This window comes from Dipodomys merriami, unplaced genomic scaffold (genome assembly GCF_024711535.1).
Source record: "Dipodomys merriami isolate MVZ:Mamm:240054 unplaced genomic scaffold, mDipMer1.0.p SCAF_625, whole genome shotgun sequence".
NCBI lineage: Eukaryota > Metazoa > Chordata > Mammalia > Rodentia > Heteromyidae > Dipodomys > Dipodomys merriami.
Genome location: NW_027206208.1, coordinates 154,380 through 173,692, shown reverse-complemented (window position 1 = coordinate 173,692; position 19,313 = coordinate 154,380). Strand labels below are relative to the sequence as shown.

Here is a 19,313-nt window from a genome sequence, read left to right as displayed (position 1 = left end):
TGCATTGCATACCTGAGGCCCTGGGTTCGATTCCTCAGCACCACATAAGCAAAAAGAAAAAAGCCAGAAGTGGCGCTGTGGCTCAAGTGGTAGAGCGCTAGCCTTGAGCTGAAGAGCTGAGGGACAACGCCCAGGCCCAGAGCTCAGGCCCCATGACCGGACCCCCCCCCAAAAAAATATTATCAATTATATATCAGATGTTCTGAATAAAAGAGATAGTTCAATGGGTCCCCAGAAATAGTCCTACTGAGAGAATGAACTGGGGAAAGATCATTGAAGAGATTATTATAATCCAGTACATCAGGTGCTGAAATTGAGTCATGAATGAAGAGTAGGAGGAATTCAGAAGAAAGCATCTATCTTATTTTGGGAGACTCATGTTGATCTGTATCTGACTCTGTGTGTGTGTGTGTGTGTGTGTGTGTGTGTGTGTGTGTGTGACTCATGTTGATCTGTATCTGACTCTGTGTGTGTGTGTGTGTGTGTGTGTGTGTGTGTGTGTGTATTTAGGGTGGTCATGGCGGAGGAGGGGTCAAAAAAGGCTTGAATGATAAAGTGTTAGATGGGAAAATTGGGGCAAAGGAAAAGCAATAAGTTTTTTTGGGTCAGTTGTGAGGCCTGAACTCAGGGTCTGTGAGTTTTCTCTGAGCTATTTTGCTCAAGGCTAGTGCTCTACCACTTTGAGCCATAGTTTCATTTCTGGTTTTTGAGTGGTTAATAGGAGATAAGAATCTCACAGGAGACTTTTCTGCTTTGTCTGGCTTTGAACCACGATCTTGAGATCTTAGCCTCCTGAGTAATCCTCCACGATTACAGGCATGAGCCACTGGTGCCTGGCTCTTAGGTTGATTTTTGTCTGAAGAAAATATATGAAGACCCCTTTCATTTCTGCCCTACATGCTAGCTGGGTATTTGATCCTTCAAATTAAAATCCCAAACATACATGTCTGTCCTGTCATGTACTCAATTATTTCTCTAACCCTTAGATGGCCCACCAATGCCAATCTTGCGTGCATTTGCAATTATCAGTGTCCAAGGACAATCCAAAGTACTTCATATTTCTGGCTTAGATCTTTTTTTTTTCTGATCCCCAATTCTAGTTACATACCCATTACTTTTTTATTTTTTGGGTCTGGTCGTGGGGCCTGAACTCTGGGGCCTAGGTGCTGTCCCTCAGCTCTTCAGCTTAAGGCTAGCACTCTACCACTTGAGCCACAGCGCCACTTCCAGCTTTTTTCTTTTTGCTTATGTGGTGCTGAGGAATCGGACCCAGGGCCTCAGGCATGCAAGGCAAGCGCTCTACCACTGAGCCACCTTCCCAGCCCCATACCCATTACTTTCATGACATCTCTTCTTGGATTTCTCAAAGGCGTGTCAAAATCATCAAAACAAATTTTTTTCTTCTTTTTTGAGACAGGGCTAGCTGTGTATGTAGTTTAGGCTGGACTAAAAATCCCAATTCTCTAGTATTAGTCTCCCAAGAACTGGGATTACTGACATATGCCACCAAAATCAAGCTCTTAATCTTCCTTCATAAATCTAGTTCTATCAAGCTTTTAATCTCCTTCCAAAAGTCTAGTTATATTCCAGGTACCCTGACCCAGGACTGAGTATGCAGTTGCACAAACCTTCTAGAAACCTCCCTCTTGAATCCTCATTGTTCTTCCTTCTCATATCCAACCCAGCACCAGGTCCAGCTGCCTCTCTCCATCTTGAACATCTGCCTAGTCCTTGTCATCTAACTGGTACCATTGGAATGGTCTCCTGCAGTTACATTTACCTTAGCCCCTAGTATCTGAGGAGAAAAGAAACTGCTTCTGTCAGGTTTTAACACCACTAAGCTGATATAGAACATTATATTTGTATTTTCCCAGAAGACCATCCCCCTACATTCCCAATGTTAGAGAATAGTTCTAGAGCCTATTTTCTCCTCTCCCTCTGAAACTCCACTGAAATGACCAGTTGAACAGAGAGAATGGGAAATAGCCAATAAAGAGATTTCAATAACCCATTGAATGACAGAATGATACTGATGTCCTCAATGGAGCAAAAAGGCAGCTTCTTTGGGTCTAGTGTCAGCAGGAAGGAATATTGATAGCAAGCAAGCTAAGTGATGTCACAATTTTCTGGAAAGGCTCAGGATACAGAGGTATTAGTTGTCACAGAAGCCAAGAGTGAGACGTGAGTTTTCACAATATTAAAAAAAAATCTTAAGGGGCTGGATGTAGTAGCTTACACTTGTAACTCTAGCTCTATAGGAGGCATAGGAAGGACTTTTAATGCTGAGGATAGTACAGGAAATTCGTACGAGACCTTATCTGAAAAGGAATGGAAGCAGAAAGGGCTGAAGGCTGGGCTCGAGAAATAGAATAACTGCCTAACAAAGGTAAGTCCCTAAATTCAAACCCTAGTACCATGCACCTTCCTCCTTGTAAAAAAAGATCTTAAGAATATTCACACAACTGGTGGGATTCTAAAGCTCCTTTCTGTTTCTAGAAAATTAATTGTGGAAAGATTTTTCTCTAGAGAAGTCAGTCTCAAAGAAAAGATCTCCAGGACTTAACCTATTGAACTTTCGGCCTAGTTTATCTCCTGGTGATCTTACAATGAAGTTCATTAGTTAGTGTTAGTGAAGACTTCCAGGCAATTGCCCCTGCACAGTTCTTCCATGAATCTACATATAGACAGGCAGCCAAAAAAGGAGTTTTTTTTTTTTTTGTGTGGAGTTGAGGAAAACTCCCAACTTAAAACAGAAAAAAAAAATGTAAGTAAATGGAGGAAGGAAGTTGAAGAAAACAGAAACAGCACTGGGATAGAAAGATAACATGAAAAAACAAAAGTAGATTTAGAATTAAGGAGACATTGCATCCTAAAACAAGAACAGGATGCTTAAAAAAAAAAAAAAAGGTAGAGAGAATACTCAGAAATGGGAAACAAAAGTCAAACTAAGAAAGAATTTAGTAAATGGGAAGATATTTTTTAAGAAGAAATCAGCCCAAATATGAGAAGTCCAATATCTGAAAAACTGAGTTTCAAACAGAGAAAACTGATTTAAAAAATGAATAGGAGGAAACTGTCCAAAGAAACAACACAAGAAAAATTACAAGTTGATAGATTTAGAGTTTCCAGGTGGAATGGAACCAGTGCGTATGCCAGGTACTTTCAGGCAAACCAAAGCATAAGAAAGATTAGCTCTTTTTACATGTGGTATGCCAGACTTTTTCTTACTAGCTGTACCTTTCTATCATAGAAAAGGGTACAATTTATATAGAGGAATGCATGTGTTCTACTCTGTTAGACTGGGAGCTGTCAATCACCTTATAGCCATTGTCACAAGGTAAAATATCTCTTGGGTCCTTGGCTATATTATTCATTATCAAATATAAGATCCATATGTTAAAATTGGATTTCCTTAGTGTTGTGCTTGGAGGGAGAGTTAAGAGATACAGAGATGTGAAATGAGGGGCCTTTTGAGAAGTAATTTTAAACATTTAAGGAAGAGGCAGTGGCTGATATTTTTAGAATTGGAAATGATAAACATTTAGGTTGTGAAAATCAGTACTTATTTTGGAGCTATGATCTAAATGTAATTGTCTTCCAGTTTAAAAAGGAGATGGAAATGATAAAAAAAAGACTCAGTTCATTTTAGCCTGAAGAAAAAGTTTTCTTTCCTTTTTTCTTTCTTTCTTTCTTTCTTTCTTTCTTTCTTTCTTTCTTTCTTTCTTTCTTTCTTTCTTTCTTTCTTTCTTTCTTTCTTTCTTTCTTTCTTTCTTTCTTTCTTTCTTTCTTTCTTCCTTTCCTCCTCCCTTTCCTCCTCCCTTTCCTCCTCCCTTTCCTCCTCCTCCTCCTCCTCCTCCTCCTCCTCCTCCTCCTCCTCCTCCTCCTCCTCCTCCTCCTCCTCCTCCTCTTCCTCCTCCTCCTCCTCCTCCTCCTCTTCTTCTTCTTCGGCAGACTTTCCTGCCTAGGCTGGCTTCTAACTGCAGTCCTCGGATCTTAGCCTCCTGAGTAGCTAGGATTACAGGCATGAGCCACCAGGGTTTGGCAGAAAAATAGTTTTCTTTGGGACACAGTTTTCCATACCAATAAATTGTTAAAATGGCATGTTATTATGGAACTTGGCTATAGTTGATCCTTTGATTTGGGCTCAGAATGCAATGACTGCTACAAAATTAGGTGGCCATTGGCAATAATTTTCAAAGGGCTACAGATAGTATTATTTTTTCTTTCAGTTTTCTTTTGAAAAAGTAGGAAAGAGAACCATTTACCTGTGGTCTACTTAGTAGCCTGATTTCCTTCAAGTTGTTAAGCTCTTAAGGAAAGATCAAAGAGGCTGAGTTTGTATTCTCTCCACTGAAATAACTTGTCAGGGTGTTAGACCTGAAGTCTGAAGGGCAAAGAGCCACTACTGTCAAAAATAATATTGATACATACTTTATACTATGATTTTATACTATGACTATTCTTTTTTAATATATATTTTTATTGTAAAGATACTGTACAGAGGGGTTATAGTTACATAAGCATGGTAATAAATCCATTTCTTATGGAGCATTGTTTTCCCCTACCATCCCTTTCTTCCCCACCTCCCCAACTCCTCCCTCCCTTCTCTGCAATACCCCCCCCCCTGCAAAGTTGTAAAATTAGTTTTCAACATCTTGTACATCTCATTGTTACAGTGGATCATCCTGTATCCTTATTTCAGCATTTTGTTATTTCCCTTCCCCTCCCCAAATTAGAAAAATGTATATACAAGATGTAGGACACCAGAATCAAATACAGTGACAACAGGGGTTGTACCATGGGGGAAGAATATACAAAGAAACAAAAAAAAAATGTATATACAAGATGTAGGACACCAGAATCAAATACAGTGACAACAGAGGTTGAACCACAGGGGAAGAATATACAAAGAAACAAAAAAAAATCACATAGGACATTATAAGTACATTAAAAAGAACAGCAACAAAGATAAAACCTCTTGTGTTCTTATCTTGGGGTTCATTTTACTTAGCGTCAGGTTATATGGTCATATGTACATAGCTTTTGACCTCTTCTGCTTGTCCTAGACATATACTAGTTATTGCAAATAAGGGAAACCATGGGACCTATGTTTCTCTGAGTCTGGCTTACTTCACTTAATGTAATTTTTTCCAAGTCTTTCCATTTCCTAACAAATGGGGCAGTGTCATTCTTTCTGATGGAGGCATAGAATTCCATTGTATGCATATACCACATTTTCTTGATCCATTCATCTACTGAGGGATATCTGGGTTGGTTCCATATCTTAGCTATTGTTCATAATGCTGCAGTAAACATAGTTGTGCTTTAGTAAGGCCTTTATACTATGACTATTCATTAGAAGAGCCGTTAGACTAACTAACTCGATTACAAATAAGTGGAAGAGGAGCATTTGCTGTATTTGGGGGCTGGCCTTCAAATTTAAATGGCAGCTCTCCCAAAGGCTGCCTGGGAGAGGGGTATGCCTCCTTCTTGAAGGTCTTCTTTCTCTTGGCATGGATAATGCTAACAAGCCTGGAATTATAGCTGTGTGTACACTTTTCTCATTCCACTGGGAACAGCTGGCCTCCTTAATAGTTTCCTTGCTTCCTCCCTTGCTTGCCCATATTCTTAACACAACAGCCAGAACCATTTTTTTTTACATTGTTAAATCAGGTTTTTATAACTAGCCAAAAATTCTATATATAGATACTGAAGCAGAACTTATGTAACTCTTGCCTTCAAAGAACTTATATTCTGGTGGAAGATGAGAAAGAACCACGTTCCAAGTTAAGAATGTTAGGCCACATAGGAAAAGCATTTTATATATAGCAGTCTTATGAAATTGGTCCCCTGCATTCTAATTGCTAGAATTTCTTTAGGCTAATAGTCAGAGGAAGTTACAATGAAGTGATATTTGACATAGCAACTATGGGAATATTTTTAGATGCATTCGGGGACTGAGTAGGAATTTGATGGCAGTGATTGCATAAGTACAAGTACAAAAAGGAGAGAATCTAAGTATTGTCAAGATAGACAATGAATAAGAATGCAATTATACCAATGGAATGGTATTTTGTGTATACTAGTGATTTTTAAATTTTTGTTTTTAATATGAAGACTTTCACTGATGAAAATATTATATGGAATTACAACATATTATGCCCTGGAACTGTAGCCTCTGTGGCCAGAGCAGGATAGGGCAGAAGGTGTATGTGCATCTCTTGCCTTTGAGGTCTCTTGACCTTTGATTCTGAAGAATATGGCATAGAAAGTATCAGCTTGTTCTGGGCACCGGTGGCTCACACCTATAATCCTAACTACTCTGGAGGCTGTGATCTGAGGATCCTGGTTCAGAGCCAGCCTGGGCAGAAGAGATCCTGTGAGATTTGTATCTCCAATTAAGACACAAAAACTAGAAGTGGTGCTGTGGCTGAAGTAGTACAGTACTAACCTTGAGCAAAAAGAGCTCAGTCCTGAGTTCAAGCCCTACAACTGACCGAAAAAAAAAAAGAAGAAAAAAAAAACAGCTTGATGGAAGAACTGCTTTGGGTTGGTTAGTGGATAGTAGATATTATGTTTAATTTTTAATCATCTTGTTTAGTGTGTGGGGGTGATACAGAAAGTTTAATCAGAACTGATTGCATAGTTTTAGGAAGATTAAGGAGGAGTTTTGTCCCTCTTCATTCTTCTCTCCTAATATAATCCTCAGATACCCCTAGGGGCCCAATGAAGAATGTTTACTTTTTCAGATGGAAGAGCTAGGTAGTGGCTAGAATAACTTAAAGTATGAGGGCCAAGTTGGTCATCAGTGGAAAAGATTAAATAGGGTAATAGATGTGAAAATGGTCTGATATTTATATTTATAAAAGGCCATTGTGTTAAATGCTAAAATATTTGAGTTAGGATTACTATCTTGAGTAACAACATTGTGGTAGAGTTAGGGAAAGTAAAGGGCTTTAGGATGGGGAAGACTGATTCAGTCTTGAGTTTTGAAGATGTGAACTCAGCTCTGAGCAGTAATCATGATTAGCTAGCTTTTTGTTTCCCCTTGTAGTGATGACTTCCTTGGTTTCCAGTAACAACTTTTAGTCTTATAAAGAATAGCAAAAACAAAGTAGCTTACATTAGCAGACATTTATTTTTCATAGGCTATGAGCAAGAAGTCTGAGACCAGGGGCTCAACATGGCTGGTTTCTGGTAAGAGTGCTCTTCCTGGCCAGCAGATGGTACATTTCTTGCTGTGTCCTTACATCGTCTTTCCTCAGTCTTCTTCTCATGAGAGCATCAATCTCATGCCCAACCCTTAAAACCTAATGTAAACCCAATTACCTTCCAAAATCCCCACCTTCTCAATGCTAGGGCCTAGGTATATGAATTTGGGAAGAGCACATACATTTAAAACCTAACAAGTTCCTTCCTCTGCCCCTTCTCTTGTGTGTGGAGAACAGGAGGGGAATTTTGAGTATGTGATCCAGAACATTGACAAAAGCTATGGCTTGGGAGGAGAAAGACACACAGAGAGGCAGCAACAGAGTTGGTGTGAGAAAAACACTGAACATACCAGGTTTTTCCTTCTTCTCAAACTTGTGTTCACTAGATGATTTCATCAGCTGCAATTCTGAGCACACTCCTCTGCTGTCTGCATAGTCATGAGTTCGCTATTGAGTGTGTCCTTTTATCAGAGTTGCAAATATATGAACCTTTTCTTGGTGTGGATTTAGTGAAGAGGCACAGTGTTCAGAAAGAAACTACTTTATCTAGTTCAGTTCACTCAAAAGGAAATACCTGTCTGGGAAACTAGGATGTAAAATTCTTCTGTTTGTTGGCATCCTGTATGTGGAGCCCCAGGGCCTAAAGACATGTCTAGAACTGATTATGGTTCCCAAGACAAGCAGAGTATATCCTATACCCTCCCTTCCATGAGTGGAAGAATGGCCTCCCAATAGACTAACTTACTGGAGAACCATGGCTCTGTATTGTAGCACCTGGGCAATCTTCAAAATAAAGTCCCCTGGCCAGTGATCCTGCTACTGCCTGGAACAACTGTGTATAGTCTGGAGAAGGAATAGGATGACTTCCCCCATCTGCTTGAGTCAATGTGAGGTTCTCTTGGACTGTAAAGTGGGAAATTCTGGAAGACCGTGCTATTGACTTGGGAAGCAGTAAGTCTAGCATAGTCACTCTGGTTTATACTGTGGTAGAGAGGGTGCTAGTCACTTAATATTAGCCCTGGGTTAGGGGTCTCCTGAAGGAGAGGGAGAATATGGGAAGTATCTTCTATCCTGCTGTTTCTTATCCCAAAGGACCCTAGTTCATTTTATGTCTTTAAAATTATTATAGATTTGATTTTTGAGTGTATTTTTATGAATTTTAGTGTCACCTAAGTACCACCACAATTGAGATACAGAAATGTCTATCACCCCTAAAACATCCCTGGAACTATCCTTTGTAATCATCTCCTTTTCCCATAATCCTTAGCAACTGCCTATCTGTTCTATCACTGTAGTTTTGCCCTTTGGTAAATATTGTTCAACTAGAATTGTGTAGTGTTGGGTTTTTTGAAATTGACTCTATCATTCAGCATAATGATATTCTGTGAGATATACTTTGGATTCCAAGTTTTGTGTATATCAGTAGTTCATTCCCTTTTTGAGTATTTTTTTTCTTTTTACGTGTAAACCAGTTCGCTTGAAATTTTCTTTTCTTTTTTTTTTTTTGGTCAGTTGTGGGGCCTGAACTCTGGGCCTGGGCACTGTCCTCAGCTCTTCAGCTCAAGGCTAGCACTCTACCACTTGAGCCACAGCGCCACTTCCAGCCTTTTCTGCTTATGTGGTGCTGAGGAATCGAACCCAGGGCCTCATGCATGCAAGGCAAGCGCTCTACCCCTGAGCCACCTTCCCAGCCCCTCGCTTGAAATTTTCTATAGCAGTACTATACATTTTTGTGTGTGTTTTGAGACAGGATATCACTACATAACCCAAGCTGGTCTTGCTGATCCTCCTGCCTAAGCCTTTAGAGTGCTTGGATTACAGGTGTGCATTACCATACTCAGTTTTCTGGTTTGGTTTTTTTTTTTTTGGGGGGGGGTCCAGTCGTGGGGCCTGAGCTCTGGGCCTGGGCGCTGTCCCTCAGCTCTTCAGCTCAAGGCTAGCACTCTACCACTTGAGCCACAGCGCCACTCCCGGCTTTTTTCTTTTTGTTTATATGGTGCTGAGGAATCGAACCCAGGGCCTCATGCATGCAAGGCAAGCGCTCTACCACTGAGCTACCTTCCCAGCCCCTCTGGTTTTTTTTTTTTTTTTTTGGTTGGTCCTGGGGCTTGAGCGCTGTCCCTGCACTCTTCAGCTCAAGGTGAGCACTCTACCGCTTGAGCCACAGCTCCACTTTTGGTTTTCTAGTGGCTTTATTGGAGATAAGAGTCTCATGGACTTTCCTGCCCGGGCTGGCTTTGAACCGTGATCCTCAGATCTCAGCCTCCTGAGTAGCTAGGATTACAGGTGTGAGCCACCGACGCCCAGCACTGTTTTATTTTTTGAGTAGCAGTCTATTATATAGATGTACCACCATTCATTTGTTAACTTTGTGGGTTGATATTTGTGTTGTTAGTGACAGTAACCAGAACTCCGAAACATTTGTGTACTGTTCTTTTGTGGAAACATGGGTTTCATTTCTCTAGGATAAATACCTACCTAAGATGTTGCTGAGTCATACTGCAAGTGAATGTTTAACTTTATGACTGTCAAACAGTTTTGGAAAGTGGCCATGCATTTTTAAAAATTCTTTTAGCATCATGATAGGAGTGGTCTAGCTGCTATGCATGTTTGCCAGTGCCTGGCATTGTTAAAACATTTTTTAAGTTAGAAATTTAGTATGTGGAGTGGGATCTCATTGTAGTTTTAATTTGCATTTCCCAACTAGCTAATGATAATGAATAGCTTTTCATGGGACGCTATTATTGCAGACTTGGGAGAAGAGTCTATCATTGTAGGGAGCTGTAATCAGGTCTGACCATGTTTTTCTAGGCCTGGAGACCCAAAGGTAGATTTTAAGAGTTCCACAGGGCAGGAGTATATTTTGGCCTCATTTCCTAGGCACCTTCCTCTTAGGTCCTGTTCACAGCAACATTGAACTGCTACAAAATTTTGTTGGTTTCTTGTCATGTGCTGTGATGCTTTCTCTATTCCTCTTAGACCAAGTATCTGAATCTCTAAATTTTTCACCTTTTTTTTCTAAAAACACAAATATCAATTATTGTCTTTCTGTTGAGTTTTTTGAATTCTCGACATATTCTTCATATAAACTTTTTGTTAGTTGTACAATTTACAAATACTTTTTCCCACTTTATAAGTTGTCTTTTTACTCACTTAAAGCTGGATTCCATAAAAGAAAAGTTTCATAGGTAGTTCAAGTGTCCAGCCCAGATTATGCACCTTGAGTTTACTTTAGTCTTTTAGACCTCAAGGAAGTGTTGCCACCTACTTACTGACGGTAGGTAAGAATTATGCTTTGAAAGAAATCAGCAATTCACATTCCCCTCTAATCTAGAAACTTGTACGCTGTATTCCATATCTTTATTATTTATGCACTAGAGTTGTACTTTCAAGTGGTATCATTTCTATGTTAGAGTTTCATTTTTGTCAATCTTAAGATGGTTGTTCTTTGTGTCTCATTTGTGTGTGGGGTGAGGGAGGGGGAGCAATATGGTGTTTGCTGGTCCTAGGGCTTGAACTCAGGGCCTGGGTGCTGTCTCAGAGCAGGCTTGCTTGCTTCTTCCTTCCTTCCTTCCTTCCTTCCTTCCTTCCTTCCTTCCTTCCTTCCTTCCTTCCTTCCTTCCTTCCTTCCTTCCTTCCTCTCCCTCTCCCTCTCCCTTCCCTTCCCTTCCCTTCCCCTCTTTGCTTCTCTCCCTCCTTCTCTCCCTCCCTCCCTCCCTCCCTCCCTCCCTCTCTCTCTCCCTCCCTCCCTCTCTCTCTCCCTCCCTCCCTCCCTCCCTTCCTCCCTCCCTCCCTCCCTCCCTCCCTTCCTTCCTTCCTTCCTTCCTTCCTTCCTTCCTTCCTTCCTTCCTTCCTTCCTTCCTTCCTTCCTTCCTTCCTTCCTTCCTCCTTCCTTTTGGCTAATGCTCTTAACACTTGAGCCACAGTTTCATTTCTGGCCTTTTTGATGGTTAAGAGTCTCATGGACTTTTCTGTCCAGGATGGTTTTGAACTACAATCCTCAGAGCTTAGCCTTCTGAGTAGTTAGGATTATAACCATGAGCTACTAGTGCCTGGAATGTCTCAATTTTTATATAACTCATGATATTGACAGGTTCTGACAATTGATAAGATAACATAGAATATTAGTACTGGATAAAACCTTAGAAATCTAGTTCACACAGCTGTTTTTGTTGTTGTTGTTGTTGTTGGTTGTGGGGCTTGAACTCTGGGCTTGGGCACTGTCCCTCAGCTCTTCAGCTCAAGGCTAGTGCTCTACCACTTGAGCCACAGTGTCACTCTGTTTTTCTGGTAGTTTATTGGAGATCAGACTTTCCTGCCTGGGCTGCTTTGAACAGTGATCCTCAGGTCTCAGCCTCCTGAGCTGTTAGGATTACAGGTGTGAGCCACCAGTGCCCAGCTTGGTCTTAGGTGTTCTTACTGATAGTGCCTTGCTACTCATAAAGTATGGTCCCTTGACCAGCTAGCTGTGTCAGCATCTTTAAGTTCTTGTTAGAAATGAAGAGTTCTTGGCTCTTCTTAGACCTTCAGACCTAAGATTTACCAAGATTCCTAGAAGCACAGTTTTAGGGAATTGTCTGAATGTAAGCTTTTGGAAGGAGATCTCAGGTGCATTTTAAGAAACTACTTTTCAAACAGAGCTGCCAGAGGCTGAATGAATGCTTGATAGATGAGCCCTCCCCATTCTGATTTTATTACTCTCTCCCTCCTCCTTAGAGATTTCTTCAATGTCACCCAAGAATTACTCCTTCATTCTACATGAAACCATGGGGCCTCACTTCTGCATTCCCATGGGCTTCTTACCTAAAACCTAGCATCTTAGTGTGACATTTACCTTGTTTCATAAATCATCTATTCAGGCCCTGAATCATTTGGCTTGGTTGTTCAGCTCCCTATGACCTGTCAACATGTTCTCAGTGAGAAAAGATGTAATGGCTATATTTCAGGGAATGTCTCATCCCTTCTCTAAAAGGAGCAGCTGTCCTTCAGTGGCTCCCCTGAATACATGGCCCCAAATTGTCTGTGCTTGGGGCTACTGCTGTCTTCCATCTGAAGACCTGTATAACTTGCCCTCTTCCATCATGCTGGTCTCTTGACATTATCAAAGTGCTTCCTACCCATCTAACATCTGGGTTTGGATGAATCTCTTTTTCAATGTTCCAAATAACATTGAATTTGGCCCTGAAGCCCTCCTTATATTTAGAAGGTCCCTATACCATGTTTTTCTGACCTTGTTAATATTATGTACCCTTGTTGGTTTATTGACCTCTGTCGTTGATGTAGAATAGGAAGTAATGATGGAAATGAGGACAGACAATGTGATTAGTATGGGAAGAAATTTGGAGTGGAGGAATGGAAGCCTTCCATTAAGAAGCCTGGCAGTGTTCCTGATCCTAACTCTAAAATGTTTCATTTAAAGAAATACATATCAATACATCATTTAGAGAAATACATCTTGTATTTCTCTATATCAGAGTGTTTGTCTAGAATGTGTGATGTCCTGGATTTGATATGCATATGTATATGTATGTATTTACACACACACACACACACACACACACACACACACACACACACACACACACACACACCCCAATATGTATCATATAGAGGAGATGCTCAGCAAATATGCTGTGGGTTTAAATCATTTAATTGTGGGTTCTTCTTTAAGTTCTTGTAATATGTTTTGAAATCTTTTTTTAGTAACATCAATTAATTAACTTTTGGGTGTTAATTGTTGCTTGTATACTATATCATCTTTGCCTGGGCTCTGTGAATAAGCATTAGTGATAGTGTTTATTAATTTATTTGACCTCTGTTAATGCCCTGGTGATTCTTTCTTGGATATAAACATATGTAATATTTCTTGCTCTCAAGGAGGCATGGCTTTCAGGGGAAATGAGAAAGCATCCAGGGCTGGGAAGGTGGCTCAGTGGTAGAGTGCTTGCCTTGCATGCATGAGGCCCTGGGTTCAATTCCTCAGCACCACATAAGCAGAAAATGCCGGAAGTGGCACTGTGGCTCAAGTGGTAGAGCTCTATCCTTGAGCTGAAAAGCTGAGGGACAGTGCCCAGGCCCAGAGTTCAGCACCCACGACCGGCCCCCCAAAAATAAAAAAAGCCAGGAGTGGAGCTGTGGCTCAAGTCCTAGGGCTAGTCTTGAGGTGAAGAGTTGAGGGACAGTGCCCAGGCCCGAAAGCAACCAATGTGCAGTGAGTGATGGTAGGGGCTAATTAATATGTTTGTGGTAACCGAGTAGATGGAGTAACTTGGTAGAAATATGTGGGGAGTGGTGTTGACCTGGAAGGCCTTCACTGTGGAGAAGTTTAAACAGTTCAGGAGTAGGAAGGATGTTAGTAGCAGATGATGTGGAGGGTGTGCAGGGCATAGGGTGAGCAAATGCAATTACATAGAAGTAGGAAGAGCATGGCATACTTAACCCACATGTGAAGAGCTTCAAAAGTATTTTTCTGCAAGCAGAGTTAAGTGAACTTTCTGGGAGCAGAAATGTGTTTGCTATGTAGTATTTTCAGATTTTTGTCTTTGCATTGTGATTAAGCATACATAAAATTACTATTATCACCATGCGTGTGTGCATGTGTGCGTGTGCGTGTGTGTGTGTGTGTGTGTGTGTGTGTGTATGTGTGTGTGTGTATTTTGGTCTTGGGGCTTGAACTCAGTGCCTAGGCACTAGCCCTGAGCTTTTTAAGCTCAAGGCTATTATACTACCACTTAAGCCACAGCTGCACTTCTTACATTTTGGTTATTGATTGTAGATAAGATTCTCATGGACTTTCCTGCCTGGGATAGTTTCAAACCATGATCCTCAGATCTCAGCTTCCTGAGTATCTAGGATTACAGGCATGACCTTCTGGGGCCCAGCCATCATCACCATTTTTAAATGTACACTACAATAGTATCCACTATCTAGAACTTTTTGAAAACTAAAATTCTATACCCATTAAGCATTAGCTTTCCATATCTTTCTCTTTTCAGTCCCTGGAAGCCATAAAGCTACTAGAGATCTTTTTCTATGTATTTCTTAACTTTAGGTATCTTAAAAGTGGAATCACAAAATACTTGTCATTTAATGACTAGTTTATTCCACTTAGCCTAATGTCTTCAGGAATCATCCACATTGTAATGTGCCAATTTCTTTCCTTCCCTTTTTAAGCCTGGCTAATATGCCATTTTCTGTATAAACCATGTTTTGAATGCCCATTCATCCTTTGATGGATATTTGGATTGTTTCCATCATTTGAATATTGTGAATAATGTTGCACTTAGGTTATGTACCTTGCAAGTTACTAAATTCTCAATAAGTGCAAAAAGACTTGCAAACATTTATAAGATAATCCCTTTTGTTGAGATGCTTACATTTTTGTTGTGTAGATATGCCGTTATTTAGGAAACAGAGCCTACAGGGAGAGCTTGATGAAAATGCCCAGTGGCATTGTCACAGTTCACCTTTCAATTTATGATTTGTTGAAAACCCCTGTTTTCTAGAAAGTTAGTGAATTAAGATAAGTGTAAGCCAAGGACTTGTGGAGCAAGAAGATCACCATTTGTCTCTGCAAACGGATTCCTCACCTCTCAGTGAAGTTGTCTGTGAGCATTTTGACTTACCGGCAGACCTTGGCTCATATCTGTAATCAAAGGCCAATGGGAAGAAGCTAGGCCAAACAAATGGTATAGCTAAGAATGAGGGACAAAGAAGGGAAAAAACTGTATCACAAGCCAAGATGGCCAAGATGACTGAGAAACCATGGGTCCTGTAATAAAATCATATTTTGGTTAAAAATCAACTACTGTCAAACATTCAGGGTTCCTTTAGGTAGCTACTTATTCTTGTGAAAAAATAGTATGTGTGAAGCATCTAATAGCCTGGCCATGGCTCCTGGCTCTAAGAAAGTAATAGTGACTTCTACATATGAACTACAGCCTCAAGCTATGTTCTAGGCTGGTTCCTTCTCAGCTGTTTTCACTCCTTTGCTGCTGCAGACTTCCTACTTTCCTCCTTGGATACCAGAGACTGGGTTGAACCATGGTTAGAAGGCAGCTCTGGGAATCAGATGCTGAAAAGGTAGGCTGCTGGTCTGGAGGTAGCTCTCCAGCTTGTAGCAAGTGTTCTTGCTCCATGACACTTCTTGTGTATTTATTCCTGGCTTCTATCATAGGTATTACCCAGCCTTCCCTTCCCAGGCCTCACTAAGTTTTCAAAATCCTTCTTCTAATAGAAACTCCTAAGGCTCAGTTAAGAGCCCCAAACACTTTCCCTTAGTCTTTCCAGCTGGACTTGTATTGTTTTGTTCCTTGAAAGGTCAAGTTCTGTAGGGCTTAATCTGTTCTTGCTGGTGAAGCTCTAACCAGCAAAGCAAATATGTCAGAACACCCTGGTCACAGTGTGGGTAGAGGACCAGGCGGGTTGGCATATACTCTGTGGCTGGCCTGGGTTGATGGAAGTCTGGCTTGAGCCACAGATGGTGGCACCAACAGTCCTGTTTGTTCCTCAGCCCCTGGCAGAGCCTGAGTAGATTCAATTCCCGTCCCAAGGAACACAGATGCTTCCTCCCAAGTCAGCCTGTCCAAGCAACACTTCATGTTGGAAGAGCTCAGTCTGGTAAAAAGGAGAACTTGTCCCTAAGAGCCCTTTCTCATCTCCTGGTTACTCCATTACCTCCCTAATGAGCAGGATAACATGGTTGTCTAAGTGTAGTGTAATTGGCCATATAAACAAAGGGTTTGATAACTATTTAAGCATTTTGTGACACTTGATTTACTTTCATGTCCAGAGTTTCCAATAGAAGTGAAATTTAATTCCAATTCTGCAGTTGGGAAATGTTTGATCATCAGGGGCAAGTGGAATAGATGCAGCATGTGGCTAAACTAACAGCCCTCTAGACCACATACAAGTCATGCTGGCTGCTGTGATGGGACCTAGAGGCCTTTTTCTTGCCTCAGTTGCCCCTTTTCTCTTTAAAACACTCCATCACATTCCACCAGCAGTTGTGAGGAGCACCTGTGATGGTTCTGTTACTGAGATTCTGGAAAGAAATTGGGTCATGCTTTTTTGTGTCAGCATCCATCCATAACCCTGAGATGACATGCATTGTGACAGAGGTGTTTTCTAGATTCAAAGAGAATGTTGAGTTGCATTTTGAGTTCTTAAGATGAAAAGGCATGGCCATGTTTGTCAAACAACTCACTAGGTATAAAGTTTCAGCCACATGAACAAGAAGCTTGCTTGGCACCTCTTCCCAAGTTTGGGTGAGGGATCTTGATATCAAGGTATGGGGGTCGGGGAGAGAGAGAGCGAGCGAGCGAGAGAGAGAGAGAGAGAGAGAGAGAGAGAGAGAGAGAGAGAGAGAGAGAGAGAGCGAGAGCGAGAGCGAGAGCGAGAGCGAGCGCACAGTAGAGAAGTAAGCCAAACAAGTTGACCGCAAGAAAAGTCAACTATAAGATTTTCCTGGAAATAAAAGACATTTGTTTTTATTTGGCTTAGCAAGTAAGCCTTGCTTCCTTCTTGTGCTTTTCAGAGAGATATTTCTGCTTTGATTTCATGGCATTAAAGGGAAAGAAGAAACTGTGTAGAGTACATGAAAGTGCCATACTGGAAGAGACCAAAATGACGAGGACTGAGCTGTCTAGGCCAGGATCTGTCCTCTGGATGAGATTTTCAGGTCCTTAACTTCAAGTGGAATTCACAGGAATGTCCCCTCTGTGCATCTGTGGTCTGACATCAAGTGATTTGTTCAGAATGAGGTGCAGTTAGAAGGTTGTTTTTATTAAAGCTCAAGTAAGCAGAGGTAAATGCAAGTGTGGTCAGGAGCAGTGGCTGGCTCATTTCTCCCAATGGGCATGAGGCCAAAGCCAGCTGATTCACAGATTACCCTGCTGGTTCTCTTCCCTACCACCAGAGGTCATTTCACTTTATCCAGACTGCCACTGAGCAGAGTACTGCAGTCAGGGGATCCAGCTGCATCCCCAGGTGCATGCTAATTAGACCCAAATCTATCCTTCAGTGCTTGCTGCCAGTTACCTGGAGGATACTGATATGTATCTGACTCCAGGATATAGAACTCTCCTCCATCCTGCTTCACATTCCTCTCTCTCCCCTTTACTCAGTGTTGACTGTGGATTCCAGGCTGAAATAGATGTTTTTTTCTCCTTCTCCTCTGTTTGCTGCCCTGGTTTGTCCTTCTTCTAAGTCCCTGGTGAAAGGGAAAGCTGTTGAAAGGGTAGAGTGATGGGGAGTGGGTGTTAACCATCTGATGGGGAAATGATTTGGACTGCCAGCACCTGGGGACTTTATTAGCTATGCTCCAGAGCCTGCTCTGACAATGTAATGGCATTTCACCCAAATTATAGTTGCCCTTGTCTCTAAGAAGTAGACAGCTAGGGAACATCACTCTAACTGTGTTAAAAAGAGTAAGATTTTAGAGGAAATGGAGATTTTGGAGGAAGGGATAGACTGAGGATAGTGGGAAACTTTTTCCCCTCTCTCTTCCTTCCACTCCACCCCCCAGTAAGAAACTCTTAACATCAGAAAGTTCAAAGGCATGACTAAAGGAGGAAAGTTCTAGATTTTGGTTGGGATTTAGTTATGTCTTTGTCTCATTAAGATTGATTGCACCCATTCCTGTTAGTATACTAAGTAGAAATAATTGGGCTTCAGAAGCATAGGCAAGGAGCTAGTTGCTTCTTACCCAGTTTGGGTGTGGTATAGATGGAAGTCTTGAATATAAAAGCTCCCAGAGAAGAAAGGCTATGAGTTGCCCTGAGTTACTTTAGTCTGTGGCCCAAATGTTTGATTAAAAACCTTTCTAGATGGTGATGCTAAGATGGTGATCAGATGAAGATGGTTCTAATAAGCTAACATGGTACTTAGGGTTATGTTTTTGAGGAAAAGGAAGATTTAGACCATCAGTTGATAATAGCTGGAAAACATAAGAAATGATCATGAATGCATGAATGTAATTGAAAGATTTGGGATTGAGGCTGAGACAAACATTCTTGGGTGGCCAAAGCTATGGTCAGAGCAGCCCTGTCCAGGACTGAAAATGTGAATTTAAAACATAGGGGTGATACACAATGCCTCCCTTAAGATTATTATTTGGCTGGTCTTTTCCAGAATACCCTCCAGCCACCCAAATCTTCAGGCTAATATGTCTGTGGTAAGACTGGGAGAGAGACCAATAGATAAAGGAATTTGGAACTGATTATAAGGAGTAAGTTAGAATTCATTTATTTTTGGTGTATGAAAAGACCTGATATGAAGGCTTATGCTAGCTCTTCTTAATCTACACTGGGCATGAAATGGAGTTCCAAGAGTGACCTAGCTGTTGTTAAATGATAGAATGAGTTATCAAGAGATTTTGTTGAGATTTTCAAGGTAAGCTATATTTTTGTTTCATCAGGATGGCTCAGGTTTATCTTGCTAGGATGTTTTAATTCCTATGGCTCTAGTTGAAGGCTGGGTGGTGGAATTGATGTCTACTTGGGGTCCCTGTTCTAACCTCGAGGTTCCCTAAGCCCTTGCCTGCAGATATGCACCTGCTTTTAGAGGTCGCTGAAATGCCCTCATACCTATCTCCCTAGGCCTTATTTGCCAAGTTATGGGCTACTAGAATGGTCTAATTAGACTCTCCCTCTTTGTTCTCTTTTCTTTTGCAGTATGAGTTTAAAGCCAAGAACATCAAGAAGAAGAAAGTGAGCATTATGGTTTCTGTGGATGGAGTGAAAGTGATTCTGAAGAAGAAGAAAAAGGTAAGTGGCCCTGAACTAGAAACTATAGTGAAGAGGGAAACAGCAGAAGTAGGCATGGCATACCATTTCCCTCTAGTGCAGTCTCCAGGCAGAATTAACCTCTTATCTGGTGAGGTCTTCTGTTTTGACTAACAACAGTGTTCACAGGCTGCACTGAAGACTAAGCAGGGGCCAGTTGCCTAGTGGGACAATTGGTCAGTCAGTCCTGGTGTTCCACAGGTGATAGGTAATCTCCCAGCATCCTCATGGTCAAAGGCTCTTTGCCATTTTGATAAAACTTTGCCTTTGATATAAATATGTAGTTCAGGCTGTCCTTAAACTAAGTATATTGTTTAAT

General features: G+C 41.2%; 1 protein-coding gene across 7 annotated transcripts in view; it reads left to right on the top strand.

Moving 5' to 3' along the window:
* Positions 1–19,313, top strand: part of LOC138815135 (carboxyl-terminal PDZ ligand of neuronal nitric oxide synthase protein) — a 342,848-nt gene that overhangs the window by 191,298 nt on the left and 132,237 nt on the right. For all 7 annotated transcript variants that reach the window (XM_070004399.1, XM_070004398.1, XM_070004392.1 and 4 more), the window contains exon 3: positions 18,884–18,976. In XM_070004399.1, the coding sequence (XP_069860500.1) occupies positions 18,884–18,976 (93 nt within the window). The remainder of the gene's footprint in view (positions 1–18,883; positions 18,977–19,313) is intronic.